Source organism: Sander lucioperca, chromosome 10, assembly GCF_008315115.2.
Source record: "Sander lucioperca isolate FBNREF2018 chromosome 10, SLUC_FBN_1.2, whole genome shotgun sequence".
Lineage (NCBI taxonomy): Eukaryota > Metazoa > Chordata > Actinopteri > Perciformes > Percidae > Sander > Sander lucioperca.
The window spans coordinates 22,342,280-22,360,811 of NC_050182.1; the positions used below are offsets into that span (position 1 = coordinate 22,342,280).

Consider the following 18,532-nt stretch of genomic DNA (forward strand, 5'->3'; position numbering starts at 1 on the left):
ACACAGCTTATGCGGGACCGCGGTTGTTAGGTTTAGTGAAACCGGGTAACTGAAAGAAATCCAGGACATGTTGATCTTGATTCGTAGTACAGGCCTCAGGTGATGTGCAGTGAGAAATCCACCTTTAAGAAATGTATTCATGCTTCAGATGTATAATAATAGCATGCATCACACCTACTTCTGGGATTTCCTATGGTATTTATTTTGACTAAATATTGTAATATAACTGCACCATATTTCATAATGCACGATAAAATGCCCTAACAGTATAGACACACATGCACAGAAAATGTTCATGTTTGAGCCGACCCATAGTTATACCAACCTGCATAACAGCATTGAAGAAGCAGGTGTTACCAAGGTTATTTATGCCTTTGACAGGGACCAAGGTGCTGTTGATGGCTGGGCTCTTGCCCTTGGGTGAGTCAGTGTAATCTGATGGTTCCTCTTGCAGCTTGATGATCTTGGGTGATGCTCCTGGAACACAGAAAAAACAAAACAGGTCAGTGATGCAATAATGTATATTTGTAAAATTATTCAATAGAAACACAAGCCTGGAAACTACAGATACGTAACGGGGATATGGTGTGTGGGTGGTCTTTGAAATTGACAAAAGATTCAGTTTCTAAACCCTGATTTGGCTTTTACTTTAAGGTTGTTGTTTTATTTGTATTAAGAATTGGCAGCCAAGCTTCAAGATAGAGCCGAGATGGTGGCTGAGTTGGTAATTTGGTTGGAATTGAGGGTAGAAGTCAGCCTGCCTTAGATTGAGATTGTGGCAGGATACAGAAAAAAATTGGGCTTAGCCTTGAAGCCAGACTAGGGCTGGGAGCAGGGTGCTGGGATGGCAGCTGGAAGGAAAGCTGGGTCATTTGGGAAAGCAGATGACAGCTGTAGAAGTTTCCACTGGTTAGTGAGGAAGGGGTGGGGGCTGGGGTTAGAGAGATGGCTCTCCAGAGCCAGCTGTTACTCCTGATCACCAATGAAAACTAACATTTAACAGTAAATCAGACACAGATGGTCAGAATCTAACAGTGACATACAGATAGTCTGCTGGGGGACAGACTAGAGTAGGTAGTGTAGCTGTGCGAGCTGATGGTGTGCCAGCAGCTAGCAAAAAAAGCCAACACCATGATGACACAATACCAATAACAGTGTTACTGACACGTTAGTAGTTACTGATTCGCTTACTAGTAAGGAATCCTGAAAATGGAGATTAGAGTAGAAGAGGGTTCAAGCCCTCATGCACAAAATGTGTTGAGTTAAATGGGATGATGTGTATTCGGTTAAAAGCATTACCTGTCAGCAAGTTTCAAAGGAGCAAAACAACCCTTAGCTGCCACATTCTTTCTAACTAGTGACCACATAATGGATATTTCTACGTTTTTCTAAACTTTGCATTGTTACCCAGGTGCCATAATGGTCAGGAGAGACAAAAAATTACATTAGTTCTAAGCAGCGGTTCATGTGCAACAAGTTATGGATGCCAGCATTAGGTTTTTTGCCACTGATCTGTTGATAGAGACTCCTGTTCTCCTGTAACAACTTACACATTCACATAGAACACTTAAAGTATAATTAAGTCAGAAAAAACAACCAGAGATAATATACAATGTAGAACAAAATATGCAATTCAGTGTAACGGCATCTGCTAAAACACTACTACAAATTTCATGAGTTGAAACATGTCTATCACGCAAGCTGGACAAAATATGGATCATTTAAAGGTAACATTCATTCAAAGACTATTGTAATATTATAGTCTTCAATAAATGATAATTAGACTTTTCACTGCTTTCTATGTCAAATTGGTAGTTGCAGTTGGGGAAAGAATGGCTATGTGTGAACACACTATAACACTACATTCAGAGCGAATGAAGAAACGGAGGTGGTGCTAATGGATTTGAAGTTAAGGGAGGGAGATGAGTTAGGCAATGAATAGAAGATAAGTTAGAAGGTGCTTATTGAGGCATAGAGCTGTTCACTCAATATGATATTAGAAAAGTTTGACAGATCCAGAAAATTCCAGGCAGTTGGCTTTATGCAGGATATCTTGGGCTCTATGATGAATGGCAAGCTCGGTATAGTAATACATGGTGCCTCTGATCTCTTTGGCACAATATACATTAACTTACTGGTATTAAGAGAGATGTAATCAGAAAGGAAAAAACACAGAAAAAGGTCCATAAGGTGGATGTAGTTTCAATTAAAACAGTGGTGTTTTTAAACATGCTCAAATGTTATCAATGCCAATTTCACTTGCTTACTTTTCTGTCAAATAATCATGCATCTATACAGGCATTAATGAGAAAACAAGTGTGACGTCTGGAACCCTTAAAGGAGTAGACAGGAGAGGATTTTCTCCCCTTCTTGCATGTATTACACATTTTACATTATTTGTGCTGCCTTCATGCTCCAAAACGTTTGAAGCTACTGAACACAAGCACATGCATTCACATACACCTCTAACATACATATGATTGCTGTACCACTTGCTGAATACTGAATGAGAGACACACTGATGGCTTAAAAATATAACAAATTAATAGCTGATTGATATTACCTTGGTAGGAGTTGGTAAGAATTAACTAGCTTTTATTAAGAATGCAAAACTGTATAAGTATTCATATGATTATTTTAAGCAATATTGTTAGCAGTACCATTTTTCTTTTTTATCTTATGGTTCTGGTAAATGCTCATGTTTAAGCCCATTAAATACAAATTTTGTATATTTCCCAATACTGTTGACCATTTTTAGATGTGTGTCATAAAGTTTTAGATTGAGTCTCTACCTTTCCAGAGAAGATGGAAATTAACTTTTAAGTTTTTTTGACATTTCACGAAAGATTCTTTACATTGCAAATAAAATTTCTTTCAGGAACGGTCTCTAAAATCTCAGATGTTGGAGCATCTTTGAATACACCAACCAGCGGATTTGCACAACAGTAGCTGGTCTACTGGCCACATGACATGACAAACTAGAAATACTGCCTTGTGGATGTATGCCTAACCAACCAGTCAAGTTGCAGTTTACATTCATGTCTGTCCAGACTCATATGTATTGATAAAAAAACATTAAGGGTTTTTCTTTTTGCTAAATGAAAGTTATCACTGTATTATTAATAATAACAACAACAACAACAACTTTCATTTATATAGCACCTTTCAAGAAACCCAAGGACACTTTACAGAATGACTGTGGCTAAGCTAAAGGAGGTTGTAGGCTGTGGTGAACAGGTGGTGTTTCAGGAGTTTTTTTTAACATGTCCAGGGATGTAGCATTTCGGATATGGAGGGTGTTCCAGAGGGATGGGGCTGCAACACTAAAGCCTCGGTCTCCAAAAGGTACAGTGTCTGGTGTGGGGAATGGAGAGCAGGCCAGCGTCTGAGGACCGCAGGTTTCGGGGTGGGGTGTATGATTGGAGGAGGTCGAAGAGGTACTGTGGGGCCAGGGCATGGAGGGATTTGTAGATGAGGATTTTATATTTGATGTGGGACTTAACTGGGAGCCAGTGAAGGTGGATGAGGGTTGGGGTGATGTGCTGCCAGGGTCCTCACCCACACCAAGACCTGGCAGCAGAGTTTTGGACATACTGGAGCCTGTCTAGGGTTTTGCTGGGGACCCCAGACAGGACTCCATTGCAGTAGTCCAAACAGGAGGTAATGAAAGCATGAATGAGGGTTTCTGCCACGGAGCCAGAGAGTGATGGCCAGAGTCTGGAGATGTTTTTGAGATGAAAAAGGCTGATTTGGTGATGGATTTGATGTGCGTATGGAAAGAGAGGGTGGAGTCCAGGATTACTGTACACCAAGGTTGCAGACCTCAGAGGATGGGCAGATGGTGCACCCATCAACATCCAGGATGAGATCTCCAACCTTCTGGGGCAGCGCCTTGGGGGCACAACCAAGATCTATGTTTTATTGCTGTTCAGTTTGAGTAGGTTGGTTGACATCCAGGCTTTGATGTCATGCAGACAGTTGACCAGGGAGAGAGGTGGGGATAGTAAAGAGGATAGCATGATGATCAGAGACAGTGTATTGACACGCAGTGCTGGGCAGTGTACCCGTTGATCTGGTAAACCGGTTATAATTTCCCATACGGTATGAATGTTTCACATACCGGTACATAGCCCCAAAGAGCGCTACGGTCAGGTCTAGCCATGAGTGTATTGAATGGGGACCCCTAATAACTACGTACCCTTCTCACTCAAGGTTAAATCAGCTAAAACACTGTAAGAACGTACACTGTAAGAATCCTTGTCCATAACATTCTCTGCACTCATATTTTCACTAATGGAAAAGTAGCTAGTTTGCAATACAAGAGAATAAAACAAGGAAGTTTGTCAACGGCACTGCGCAGCTACATGTACCAAAGCTGAAGTAGCACTCTGTAGTTCAGTAGATTTTGCAGGTGCAGCTGGATGAACCCCAGATACACAGAAAAAAATGGAAAAAACTGCATACTTTTTTACACCATATTCCTAACCCAGACGGATAGAGATAAGGTTGGAAATATGTGAGTTTCCCCTTTAATAATAATGTGCACATTGAGCACTTCTCCCATATAAGCCAGTCAAGAGAGCAGGCTAGCAGCGAGGTCAGTGGCCTGAACCCGTTTATGTCCAAACAAAGGAAATTCAATTGAACCTTAAACCCTCATTTACTCTCACCACTCTTCTCATCAACATACAGCAGCCTTGCCCTTGAACATTCAATTCACAGAACCACTCCTTGTGCACAACACATTTATTGAAAAAGCCATTCATCCTACAGTGGTGGTAAGTCCACTGCTGGCTGCTACCTCGCAAGCTTTTCCTCTTCAAGGCCAGGACATAAGCGGCAGAGCCCTAGATACAGTCGCTGTGAACGTGAATGTGAACCGTAGGCTTTTCACTCGTGGCCTGGCAACTTGCATTTTAGACTTTATTAAATTCCACTCAAAGTAATGTGGGCAAAAGGCCAACTTTTAAGTTAAACAGATTTGAGAAGGAAAAAACAGATACTTGAATACACACACATACTATACAGTACAGTCTCTTTCAGGTCTGCTGCATTAATATATTTTTCTTGACTGCACCAACTGTGTTGCTTTACATTTCCGTGCTTTAAGCCTAACTGAAAAATGGTCAACAGTGAAGAGAAGTGAAGAGAGCATTTTTAGGCTTGTCTTGTAGTTTGGGGACTAAGAAGGTTCAGCTTGTCAGGAGCTGTGGCGCTCCACCCAGCGGTGCGAAATGCATCTGGCTCTCCGTGCTGGCAACATCTGGAGGCCTATTTCCAACTTCAATATGCAGCCATAAGGGAGCTCCCATATGTCAACACACACAATGCATGGAAAACAAGTGGAGATGGGGTAAGACTGCAGACCTGATCAGGAAAACAAATGTGTATTTCTGGATTTGGTGTGAGACAAACAAGGTGTGAAGAGATGTGTTTACAAAATGTGAACTGAGCAAAAGAAAAAGTAATTGAGAGAAAGAGTATGCAGATGTATGTGCCTACTTGTTGTGTTTGCAAGAGGATCCACAAAATCAACAGACTGAATGCAACTTGAGTGTAAGAGCTGCGACTGGCACTCTGGCTAAGAGGGAGCAGAGGAATGAGAAAACTAACTGGGCGGAATGGGGATGCCAATGGACACTCTCTGCATCTGGGACCGTCACCCAAGGTAAACAATGTTCAGGGAGCCATCTGGTTGAGACTGGGGAGAGGGGAGCAGAATGAGGGAGTGGGATGGGGGGGCAGTAGGTGGAGGGAAGGGTTGCAACGAGCACAAGCATATGGAAAAGCAGATTTTTCCTCTCCCTGCAGCAGTCAGCGAAGGCAAATGTCAGCATGCGCTGTGCCCACGCTTGACTGTGCTGCACTCGGCACCACCACCTGGCCCTCCTTGCTCAGCCACCGAGTATGGGCAGCAGTGACACTGTGGAGCCTTTCCCCAGGGTGGAGGAAAGCATCACGGTGCTCAGGATTGTCCACATGCACGCATATTCCCTAACACCTCCTGCACTCCCTGCTCTTTTTCACACAAGAGATACACAAAGAAACATGGGCCTTGTTTACTTTTACAGAGAACAGTACTAGGGTACTTGCAAAAGAAGAAAAAAACACACAAGCTCAAGTGAAATCTTTCAAAAAGCATTATGTTCTGTCATGCATGTGTCTGCATTTTTTTGACATTTTGTCGAGCTGAAGCAAGACCAACACCAGGCCTAAGAAGAAAACTCAAGCTCATGAAACAATGCCATAAACAAAAAGCATTCTTTTCAATTGTTTTACACTAAAATTTGCTGCTTTCTTAAATTTACAAGGGAACAGGATCTAACTCACTGCCAGTTTTTTTGTCTCACAGCCACTTTGTTCATATAATAAAACAAAAAAACAGGAACCTGTAACAGTATATTTTTTTCACAAAAAGGCTTATTTGAGTGGCTTTTTCATAGCCTTCCTAATCTGGTCCACAGTTGTGCTGAGAGGCCGTCAAATTGTATGGCCAGTGGGCTTCATGACTCCATGTTCACTCACAGTGCAGCAGTGTGGAGGCTCAAGGCCAGCTCCCCTCATGCAGAGCAGGCAGTCAAGAGGAAGGCCAGGCAACACCAAATGTCTTATTAATTCACTAATTTGTTGTGACTGCAGGGCACAAAAAGCCTGTTTCCTTGCCATCTGAGGCCAAGAGAACCCAGTGCCATGTTACTCACACACACACACACACACACACACACACCTTTTGCTACTCACTATCTGGCCTACTTTCATGTGCGGTGGTGGGAATAAAGACAGGATCACCCTTGATTACCTCCATGAAAGCACCACCAGGGGACAAGCATCTTCCTGGCTACTGACTCGGCTGAGCTAAACTGACAGAAAACTGAGGACTATGGTTTTCAAAATACAACAACCAGAGGCAGGAAGCCAGGTGAATAAAGGTGCGGTAATCATACATACACTATCATCTACTTCAGCCAAGGTAAGTAACGAGGAGTTGTCTCCACCGCAGCCTTTCTGATCTGCTGTCCGCTGACTTCGTTTCGTGTGTGTGTATGTTTGAATGTGTGTGTGTTTTTGGAGGAGCTCAGCCCCGAGCAGGGGAGAGGCTGCAGCATGATGATAAATACTACAGTTTTTAGCCCAGGGGCCCATTTAATACTGGGTTTTGATACCCATCCCTTAATAAATTAGTTTTCCTTATTCATCGTGTTTCAAGCATTTCAGTCTTTTAAAAAAGATTTAAAAAAATACGATTTATCGGTCAGCATTACAACAGATTACATTTAATATCTATATTTACCATTTAGGAATTCATCACAAGATCTCGGCCTACGCAGACGACGTTATATTATTTATTTCAAACCCCAAAGCCTCTATATCTCCACTGCTGCAGCTAAAAAATAAATTTTCAGGATAAAAGATAAATTGGGGGAAAAGTGAACTAATGCCATTGTCAAACCTAGTAGATATAACATTCCTCAAGACAACTCCATTAAGAATTGTATCAGATAAGTTCACAAGTCTGGGTATTATAGTCACAAGGAAGTTGAGTCAGCTACTACGTCATAACTGGGATGTGAAAATTAAGCAGTTGGAGAGGAATATACAGTTCTGGAACCTTACCTATATCAATGGTAGGACGTATCAACGCCATTAAAATGGTGGTCTTGCCTAGGTTCCTTTATATATTTCAATCAATCCCAGTATGCATCCCTCTAAATCACTTCAGACAGCTGGACTCAATTATATCATCCTTTATTTGGTCTGGCAAAATACCTAGGATCTCAAAGAAACATCTTATTAAAAGCCGGTCCGAGGGAGGTCTCGGCCTGCCTCAATTTAAATCATATTACCTGGCCGCAAATTTAAATATTTTTTCATTTTGGTTGGGGTGTTTACCAGGCAACAACTCGGAGGAGATGCCTGCGTGGCTGCAAATTGAACACCTCTCCTGTCAACGCACCTCTCTACCTGCTCTCATTAATAGTCCAGTAAAGATTAAGAAGCACTTGTATAATGATAACCCGATAATTTATAATTCTTTAAAGATATGGAAGCAGGTAACAACAACTCTGAAAACACCCAAAGTTTACTTGGATTCTCCTATTTGCCGTAACCATGCATTTAAACCTGCTCTGGATGATGTAGTTTTCTCGAACTGGAGGGAGAAAGGCATTATCACTTTGAGGAACGTTTATATTGAGGGTCACTTGGCCTCCTTTCAGCAGTTACAGCGGGCATTCCAGCTCCCGGCTTCCCATTTTTTTCGTTTCCTACAGTTGAGACACTTTGTGAGGACTCATGTTCCACAATATGAACGTAAACCTCAGCATGTAGTATTAGATAGTTTTTCTCAAATCAAACCATATACGAGGGGTGCTATATCTAAATTCTATGGAATCATACAGAATGTGAATAACACATTGTCAGACCCATTTAAGGAGGCTTGGGGGAGAGAATTGGATAGTGAAATCCCAGATGAGATGTGGGAGAATTGTATTAAGAACATCCATAATAGCTCAATCAATGCAAGACATAGCTTGATACAATTCAAAGTAGTACATAGACTACATTACTCTCCCTCCAGATTGCAGAAAATATTTCTGGAGGTGTCATCCCAATGTATTAAGTGTCGGAGTGAAGAAGGAACACTAACCCACTTATTCTGGTCATGTCATAAGTTACAATCATTCTGGGGCTCCTTGTTTGAGTTCTTCTCTAAGGCCTTTAATAATCCATGTAACCCAGACCCACTCACCGTATTGTTCGGTGCGGCCAATCCAGATAGTGTAAGGAGTAGTTGTGAAGCTAAGGCTATTTCGCTCTCAACATTGTTAGCCAGAAAGCTGATTTTACAATCCTGGAAATCTGAAAGGTCTCCTACACTTGAAATGTGGTTGAGGGAGCTGGGTAATGTCTTACATTTGGAGAAAATCAGGTACATCATGTCTGCTAAAGTGGAATTATTTTTTGAAATCTGGCAACCTTTCCTCGATTTAATGTCAAAAATCTAAACTTGTGCTACCCTGTCGCTGTGCCATTTTCTTTGTTTTTGTTCTGCTTGTCGCATGTCGACAGCCCCTGTCAAGTAACCTGTTCTGTTTTGTGTAACACCACCATCTATTGTTACAATGTTTCTACTTCTTTGTTACAAAAACAATAAAAATAAATACACAAAAAAAAAAAAAAAATCTATATTTACATTACAGACACCACCGCTGACTATCCCTGTAACAATTTGGACACAATTAAGCATTTTGACTAGACACGGTCCAGCCATATACTAGGTTTTGACGTAATTTTTAAATTTTAAATTTGATGATTTGAAAAAAGCAAATCCTTTTGCAAAGCCATTTTGGGGAAAATGCATAAATATGTATCTGAAGAATTTAAAGAAGAAGAACATATTGTAGAAGGGCCCAGCTCTACCACACACACATTTTGCTTTATTACCTATATCACACAAATGTAGAGTAATTGAAAGATGGACCAGGCCCTTTGAAATCAATTATAGTGTTTCTATAAATTCTGAATCTAGTGACGACAAAGATAATCAACTTTTAAAATAGAGCTACAGTATAGTATATAATATACATTAAGCTACTTTTTTTTTTTTTTTTACAGATACTTTAAGTTGTGAAAAAAAATTGAAAAATGAAAATAAACAGTATGGCAATATAATGAATGATGTAGTAATATAGCAATTGATGTGAATTGAATCACTACCATAAAATAAGACATGTACAGAAGAATGTACAGATTCCAATGAGAAGCAGCCTCTAATGCCTTTTCAGATTAAATATTTTAATTAGCTCCACAAAGACTCCCCAGCTGTGTGACAAGCTGGAGTCTAGCTCCCTGAGGTCAATTAGCTTTTTACTGTGACTCAGGTACTAGAGCTGAAAGCCTTGATGGTGAGAGAGCACAGTTAATCAACTTTCTTTCTACCCTTAGTTGCTGTCTGAAAAAATAAAAAAAACCCTTGCTGGGGCTCTTTTGTGCTTGGGGACTATATAGGAAAAACAGTACAACAGCAGCTTCTTCTGAAAACATGGCCTTCATACCAAAATTCAATATCACCAGCAACCGCAAATTCCTCAGGTCTGTAATGTCCTCGGCAAATTAAAGTTATTCAGATTCCTTTACAGGGAGAGCTTGTGCTCTGTTGCAAAGAATACAGAAGAGAATTCCAATAATTCTTCTTCTTACTGAAACATAACACCCTTTGTGGCCAACTACCATATACTATATACAATACAGATTAAAAGAAAACAATGTATTTGCTTGAGTTAAACATTATTTTCAACATTCTGCAAATGTGTATCTGTGTGTGTCTGTGTGTCCACTGAGAGTTAGTGTGCTCCAGCTGTAAGGATCCAGTCACTCTGACTTGTTGAGGACCCTGGCTCCCACTAGTGCAGCACACAGGCCCAGAGGTGGTGAGATATCCAGCGGCTCGACAGAGGAAGCAAGGGACAGAAACAGATAGGGATGGAAAGACAAAGAACGACAGAGCAGTGGCTGAACCCCACGCAGCTGCTCTTGTTCTTCAGGGAACCCAGCCGGGAAGCATCGCTCAAGCGCCTAATTCCGCTAATGTGTGCAGTCATGCGATGTGAAGGGTGAGGGTGGGGGGTACTGCTCCAGCATCAATCCTGCAACTCTGAAGCTGTGGCTGAAAGACTGATGGGGAACCAGCCTGACTGGGTCTGGATGGCTGGCCTCTGGCCACCGAGCTAAGCTGAGGCGGTCAGTGAGACTGAGTGGTGATGCCCACCACCCTGATCAGCTACAGCCTGTTAAGAGGCCTCTCAGCATGCCAGCACAAAGTAGGAGAGGTAGGGGGAGGCAGGAACAGAAGGTGTATGAGTGTGTAAGTAAGGAAAGGGAGTGGGGGGATAATATCTATGTGGTTGACTGACCGGGCAAGGAGGGCTCAGGTGGCTTGAGTGAGGTGAGAGGACATTAGACTGAAATTAGGCAGTCAGGCTGTCAAATATCAGAGTGAAAGCAACCTGCTGTGACACAACTCTCATCAAACTCAAACTCTTCACATGATTTTACTTGGAAAATCGTCAAAATCAAGTAATATGCAATATAAATGTAATGTGTTTCTTTTGACTTTTTAGTGACAGTTTTTGATGACCATAAAGGCTCGATGGTGTTTTAAGCCCCCAACGTCTCCTTCCATGCAGCGCTGCGACCGTTGACTTCAAGGCACCTAACCATAACCATAACCTAATCCTAGTGCCTTCCAGGCAGCGCTGCCTGGAAGGAGACTTGGGAGCTTAAAACACAGATAAACATCATAAAGCATGAAAAATGGCTCTTCAAGCCCTAAGCGGCTTAGTAAATCAAAAGAGAAGCAGCACCCATAATAAATAATGCCTGTAACACAGAGTGGTCTCACCCGTCACACTGCAGTATTGCCTAATAACGCACATGTAGGATGACAGGTTAAAGCCAGGGATTCAGGTGACCACTGCCACAAGGGGGAGTAGGTGTACTGCAGTCAATTCCTGGTAAGTAGTTGTATCACTGACAATAACACATTTGAACCTACAGTATGTGACCAGAGGCCTGTACTACGAATCAAGATCAACATGCCCTGGATTTATTTGAGTTACCGGGCTTCACCTAACCTAACAACCGCTGTCCCGCATTATAAGCTGTGTCACGACGGTAGTTAACAACTAGTTCAATCAACCCAGGGTTTTCCAATCCAGCGACGGGCGCGTTCACATAAAAGAGGCGGTGTCTGCGCAGCACGACCAATCGCAAACATCTACCAGAGACGCATATTTTATATAAGAAGAGCACACTATAATTCTACATAAATATGAAGAACACAGACACGGTTCAACAGGCAAAACGCAGGAAGGAAAGCTGGCAAAAAAAGCTGACGCTGTTATGCGTAAATCACAACGCTTATCAATATCACTTCTACATCAGTCAGGCACAAGATCTGACCATAATTACACTTATGCTTTCCATAAACTGTCGTTGCTTTAGCCTATTATATTATCAGTTAAAAAATATAAAAACATAATTCAAACCGATGTGTGGCATCGGCAACACACGGCTCAAGAAGTCGACAAATAGCCTACATGTAATTCCCTCCGCTGAAATTCTATATCTTTCATAAAAAATACCCATCGGGGAATGTTAACGGGGTTGTCGGTCTCTAAATGTTTTAACTTTTATAAGCGCACCTCTCTCTCCCTCTCCGCGCACCGAGCTCTACCGGATCTTCTAAGAACGGTGACGCCGTTATCAATCGAGTATTGATTGGTCAGTAGGCGGTGCTTTAACCCCGGCTGATCTCTAATCTCCAACATAACCTGCTCCCAAGCAGGTTAGGTGTTCATGAGAGCATGAGTTACCACGGCAATTTAACCCAGTAACAAGTGATCCACCGTCGTGATACAGAAAACCCTGGGTTGAACCTGAAGTTAGCTCGTTAACGCCAAATCTTGCTTCGTGGTACAGGCCTCTGGTAAGCCAATTCATCGTCTGGTATACAGTCATAGTGTTATTGTGCTGTTAGCTTCTGGTGCATTGGTGTACTGCGGACACTAAGACGTTAAGCATGTGAAACCTTATTTCACCAGTGCAGATTTTTACACATAAGCCATTAATAATTAATAAACCATTAATATATGATTTTTTTGTTTAACTCTTTTTGCTGAGAACCACTATAGATTGTCTGTGTTCAAGGACAATCATTTCCTACTTCAACTGAAAAGGTTGCTAAATTATAAAAATGTCTGTACAAAACTCCAAATGAATTGACTTCAGCCTTGCTGAAATTGCAGTTAGGACGCATGTGTCTAATAAAAGCTTTAGTACGGTGCCAGGCCTCCAGGATGAACACCTTACCTGATGTTGCCTTGACAGCGTGCTTTTGTAAAAAGTCCAAGGTCTGAGCCAAAGCCTTCTTGTTGCAGTGAGTGGAAAGCTCCTCATTACATTCAAAACACCTGTTATAATGAGACAGGGTCATAGACAGACACAAAAAAGCTTTACGTTATTGTGGAATTTAAAAACCCTTAAACGCTTGCTGAAATGAACCATTATTTAAGAACGTAATTACTTAGCTGAAGTAGAAAACAATTTATACACACAATCAAAACAAAGATAATGGAGTGAAATTATGTCAAATGAAATATAGGTCTGAAAACAGAAACTGCACTGTAAATTGTGGTAGCCAAGATCATCTGTATGACGTGCGTCAAGACATCCACGGCTACTGTTTCCTATGTAAGCTCACACACTGACGGGATCTTGTCATGCGTCAGCGCAAGTTGACACAAATTGGCAATGTGTGCAATCGTGGCTATTCATTACAGTTTAATGATTGCAGTTTGAGGTTTCCTACCAGGCCTTCCAGGTGCTCAAGCTGATGGTGATGCAGTGAGACTCTGGATGGAAAGCTTGGTGGTGCTTGACAGCATGCTGGATCCCTGACTGGTTACAGCCCTGTAAGATAGGTAATTTAAAATGTTTTAGTTAGAAATCTTTGCTAACAAGCACAACATACATTCACAGTGCACATGCCTATATTTAAAGACCATGGCTAATTTTCCACCTCAATAAAGCCATGTGGTAGAGCTAGAGCTATAAGGGTAAAAAATAATATAATTTTGTAAGCCTTTGGGCAATATACAATGCACTGTATATGTGCATATGTATGCATGCATCTCTTGAATTTTTAAAAAGGTATCTGTCTAATTAGAAAAATAGTTTTGTGTGTCAATTATCGTTTTAAATTTCAGAGTTATCAGTATTTGTGCTGTTGGCAAAAAAATGGACATCAAGATTTATCTGTCATTCTCTGTCTTACCCCTTCGTCTTGCCCCTAGCCCTTGTCCCTCGAAACTGACTGCTAAGGGCTAGGGGCGAAAACATACCCCTATGAAACGAGAAACCACTTGGTTACGGTTACGCCATCATACATCGTCGCTAGCTGGCTGCCATGGAGTCCATTCCATGCTAGTCAGAGAAATGCGGGACTGTTGTGCAAATCAGCAATGTAACGTTAGCGTAGCAAACTAGCGATTTAAAAAAAAATTTCAATTAAGAACATGGTTGCAAATGTATATGTACAGGACTGTGTAGAGCACAAAACAAGACTGTCGTAATTTTTAAATCAATTATTTAAGCCGAAAATACTTACATTTATGGGACTCTGGGTACCCGTTGATTTCAAGTAAGCTTGTGAAAATGCTTGATTTTAAGGGGTATCTACCCCTTCCCCTTAGCCCTACCCCTCGATCAAAACGAGAATTGGGATAGCCCTTACTCTCATGTGAACGTGCAAAACTAAGGGGAAGGGGTAAGACAGAGAATTGGGATTCAGCATTTAAATCTACATGTGTTCTCGCCTCTTAGTAATTTCTGTTGTGCAGTAATTCACTTGTCATGTGAGAGCCACTTTAATTCATACTAAATATGTTGGTGGCTGACAGAGCAGTACTAGTAAACACACACACAAGAATCAAAATGCCCATGATGATATTGGCACTCTTGGTTAATAAAGATATTGTCCTTCTGTGTACTGACATTGTATTGACATTGACAAAGAATATCACAAGTACAGTATATTGGTAATATCCAGTATACAGCTGAGCCCCAATGTGTGCTATGTATTGTGCTGCACATTTAAAAGACAATTAAAACAATTCTTACCTGAAAGCCACACTTTAAGCACACCAGGATGTCATGGGATGCTGCCGGCTCTCCATCAATCATGGTCCTCTCCTTTAGGCACTCAGAGCACACCAACCACACGCTGGAGAGCACTGATTTCTTCACTAAGCTCAGGTCCACTGCCTTACTCACATGCTGGCAAGTCAACCCTGGTTAAATACAAAATATGCTGTAATGACAAATTGACCTGCCAATCGCTACTAGGGACCAATTTAGGACTCTGAGTGAATATGTTTCGAAAGGAAGACAATGTGCACACACCTGATGTTAATTACATAACGTGGGACAACCCCACATAAAAATAACTATCCACTGTAAAATAAATTCCCCATTATAGATATTCCACTTGTGTCACACTCACAGGTTTTCATTAACATATAGCTTTGTTGCCCTGGTCTAGTTGGACAAATTTATAATTTAAAATATTATCAACAAAATAGACAATTTTAAAAAGATCACTGTTTAGTTGAAACCAAAGTGGTGTTTCAATCGAGTCAACAGTCAAGGGCAGTGGATGAATGTACTTAAAGAACTTGAACATTTTTACAGAAAGAACTATGGTTTTTCATAAATACGTACCCTGCCTTTTGAGCATATCTTAAAGAGTTAATCCCATTCACTATCCACCGTGTTAGATTTGGCCAAATCAAAACTCACAGCCCCAACTTTAAACAGTGGGGTGCCCTGTACTGCTTCAGTGACTTACCACCGACTTCATCTGATGACTCCTCATCTCGAGGTTTCCTAGGTTTATTAGTCCGCTTAGTCATTTCGGCGGCTTTTAAAGAGAAGGGGTCCTTTAGCCGCATCTGGAGCTCTGGATGGAAAGATTGAGGACACACATAGGTGCTACTATACAGAATTAAACCACCTCAACATAACTGTTTCAACAAAGGTACTTGAATGTATCAAAGCTTGCACTAGTCAATAACTGCCATGACTATTTTATTTATTAAGAGCACACAATACTTTGAAAACCAGCTACAGTGCAGTCCATAATAATAATAATAATAATAATAATAATAATAATAATAATAATAACAACTTTATTCAGGACACAAATGGAAGGTCCATAGTACATTAAAAATGACAATATTTACAAATATATAGCAATAAATATACAGTACAATTCATATAAATGAATAAAAGGTCAACAACCTTCACCTGTAATGTACAAACAGGAGCGCCAATGTCTCCACAGTCTAGATGCTTACCTGACAGAGCTAAAATCAATGTGGGCTAAAGCTTGTAGAATTCTGTTTTCTGAGACAGACATTCTCCACATGTATCGATAAATAAGGTTTCTTACTGAGGCAGAACAGGTAGGCACACCAACACTAACAAACATTTGACTAGCACTACACCATCTTGGTTGTTTTAGAAGCAATCTCATGCCATCATTATACGCTACATTCAGTCTGTAGTATATACAGCCATAAGTATCTGTACAGTAACTTGTTTATTGTTAACTTTGTACTCTAGCACAGTTAATCAATGACTGTGAGCCATCCTAAAGCGCTATTCTGAGGGTATTTACATTTGCAACAGATGAACTCATACCAAAATTACCTGGAAAAATTCATTTAAATAAGCTTCCAGGTATGAATGTGTAACTGTGTGAATGTGATCAGGGCGTTCCTGCAAAAGAGAGGCTTCCTCTCAGTGAACCTTCCCCGAACAAGTACAGGTAAAAAATTAAAAAAAATTAAAAGGTGTATTTTTTAAATCTAGGTGCAAATCCTATGCAACCAATCTTAGGTCTACATCACACATGTCAAACTCAAGGCCCACGGGCCAAATCCAGCCCCTTGCTAATTTTGATCCAGCCCCTATATACATTTTGGCCGACCTAATTTTTGTCACTTTTCACAATGTCTTTTTCGACATTTTTTATGCTTTTTCCAAACGTTTTTGGCATTTTCTTCGACATTTTTGTCGACCAAACTCTAAGTGAGAAGACTATATGAGACATGCAATAATACAGTCAAAGAGATTTGACTTTTCCCATGACATAAAAGCAATAAACTATGTCTGGCCCTTGATATGATTCTCATTTTCTAGTGTGGCCCTTAGGGGAGTTGATTTTGATACCCCTGGTCTACAACCTACAGACATTTGCCAATACTTGGTATCTTCCTGGTCTGTACTGCAGCCATGTTCATTTCTTGCTCTTTTGGGGGGGTTTACAACCTAAGCCTGGTCTTTAGCAGGTGAATTGCTCAGGTGAATTGAGGTCAGGTGAATGACTCCGCCGGTCAAGAATATTCCACTGTTTGGACCTTATATTTCCATGGTAGCTCGTAGGTTTAAGATGTCATGTTTGAAACCGTTCCTACCGTTTACCCTATATAAGCTACTGTAACCCGGAGTCAAATTCCTTGTATACATAAGCACACCTGGCCAATAAAGTTGATTCTGATACATGGGGGCACCCTCATGCATTCTCAAAGCTTAGCTAAAGTCACTTATCCGCAGTCACATTACTATTTTTAAAACATTGTATCGGAGTACTGAGCCAAAACAGAACATGTGTAACTGTCCAAATAGTTCAAGATTGCATAGTAACGGTATGTCACCAAGAACAAAATTGATACTAGCTATATTAAGGATAACTACCCAGTAATGTGAAAATAACACGGTTAAGAAGCATCAATTAGCCCCAACCGTCCAATGTAGGTGAGCATAAGAGGCCTAACGTTAACAGTTATAGCAATATCGTGTCAACGACATTTAAAAGAATGAATAAACAAATGTTCTTGTTAGATTTGGCGAAAAGCCGTATGAACTCACCTCTTTATTTTTGCTCCTATGTTGACTGTGTTAGCTAACCCGAAGCCAACAGTGAGTTGTCAACTCTTCCAAGCTAGCAAACAGGCTAGCTACATTAGCTTGTCAGAATAAATAAAACATTAACAGTTGTGTTTTATCCAACAATGCATTGAGATATTAAGGCATGTCAAAGAAAAGTAAACAGTACCGACAACAACAGCACGCTTCTCTCAATAATTGTTCGTTTTTGACTTTGACTTTCTAAATGTGTTAAGGCTTTTGGTAGCATCAACTAGCAAACCTAGTCAACATGTGACGCACTACGGCAGCTCAGTTGGCCTAATGCTGCATTCATGTACAATGGTAAATCTCACATGGCAGAGCGTCATAGGTTCTAAGGCATTCAAGAGCTTTTCCAACGTTGAACTACAAATATCGGGTTGTTGTCAAGTTTTTTTTTTTAAAAAAAGACCACATCCATGACAGAGTCCAAACATCTGGAATGTTGGTGAAAATATCACATAGTCCTACTATGTCCCACTATGACTGAAAACGTAATTATTGTATGTGGTGTTGCCTCAAGTCTTTCTGTTAATTTAATGTGAAATTAGTGGTATCATAAATACACACATCATAAAATCCAATCCTTTATTGTCAGCAATAATTTAGATGCTGTAGTTTATAATACCTTTGACTACAAACAGATATAGCAGGGTCATTTGTTTAGTGGTCAGTAAAGCTATAGGCCTCTACGGCATGGAGCATGAATGTATTATGTTTTAGTATGATCTATTATTTTAAACAGTCTATGATTATGTTATGAGAACTCTTGATAAATCAAGGGTCAGATGTGCAACGTGTGATTGTCAATTTTCCGTCTTTCCCACGACAATGAATGCATCATGAATATCTTTAGTGCATACGTTTTAGCTACGTTCATTTACGCTATTTTACAAAGGAATTGTCCCACATTTATACCTTAAAATGACTTAAAATCTGAAACTCGAGGGGCTAAAAAACTATTTTGCTCCATAAATCCAGACAATGACTAAAATATTTGAGT

The 18,532-nt window shown here is 40.6% G+C and overlaps 1 protein-coding gene across 5 annotated transcripts in view; it reads right to left on the bottom strand.

Moving 5' to 3' along the window:
* The window catches only part of usp45 (ubiquitin specific peptidase 45), a 44,531-nt gene extending 26,718 nt beyond the window's left edge, over positions 1-17,813 (bottom strand). For 2 of the 5 annotated variants that reach the window (XM_031322674.2, XM_036006237.1), the window contains exons 1-6: positions 17,491-17,812; positions 15,407-15,517; positions 14,680-14,849; positions 13,370-13,470; positions 12,871-12,971; positions 326-477 (exon numbers count right to left, since the gene is read on the bottom strand). In XM_031322674.2, coding sequence (XP_031178534.1) covers positions 326-477; positions 12,871-12,971; positions 13,370-13,470; positions 14,680-14,849; positions 15,407-15,509 — 627 coding nt within the window. In that variant the 5' untranslated portion in view covers positions 15,510-15,517; positions 17,491-17,812. Of the gene's footprint in view, positions 1-325; positions 478-12,870; positions 12,972-13,369; positions 13,471-14,679; positions 14,850-15,406; positions 15,518-17,490 lie in introns of all 5 variants that reach the window. The other 3 variants (XM_036006238.1, XM_036006240.1, XM_036006239.1) reach the window with 3 other exon arrangements.
* Between the last annotated feature and the right edge of the window lie 719 nt (positions 17,814-18,532).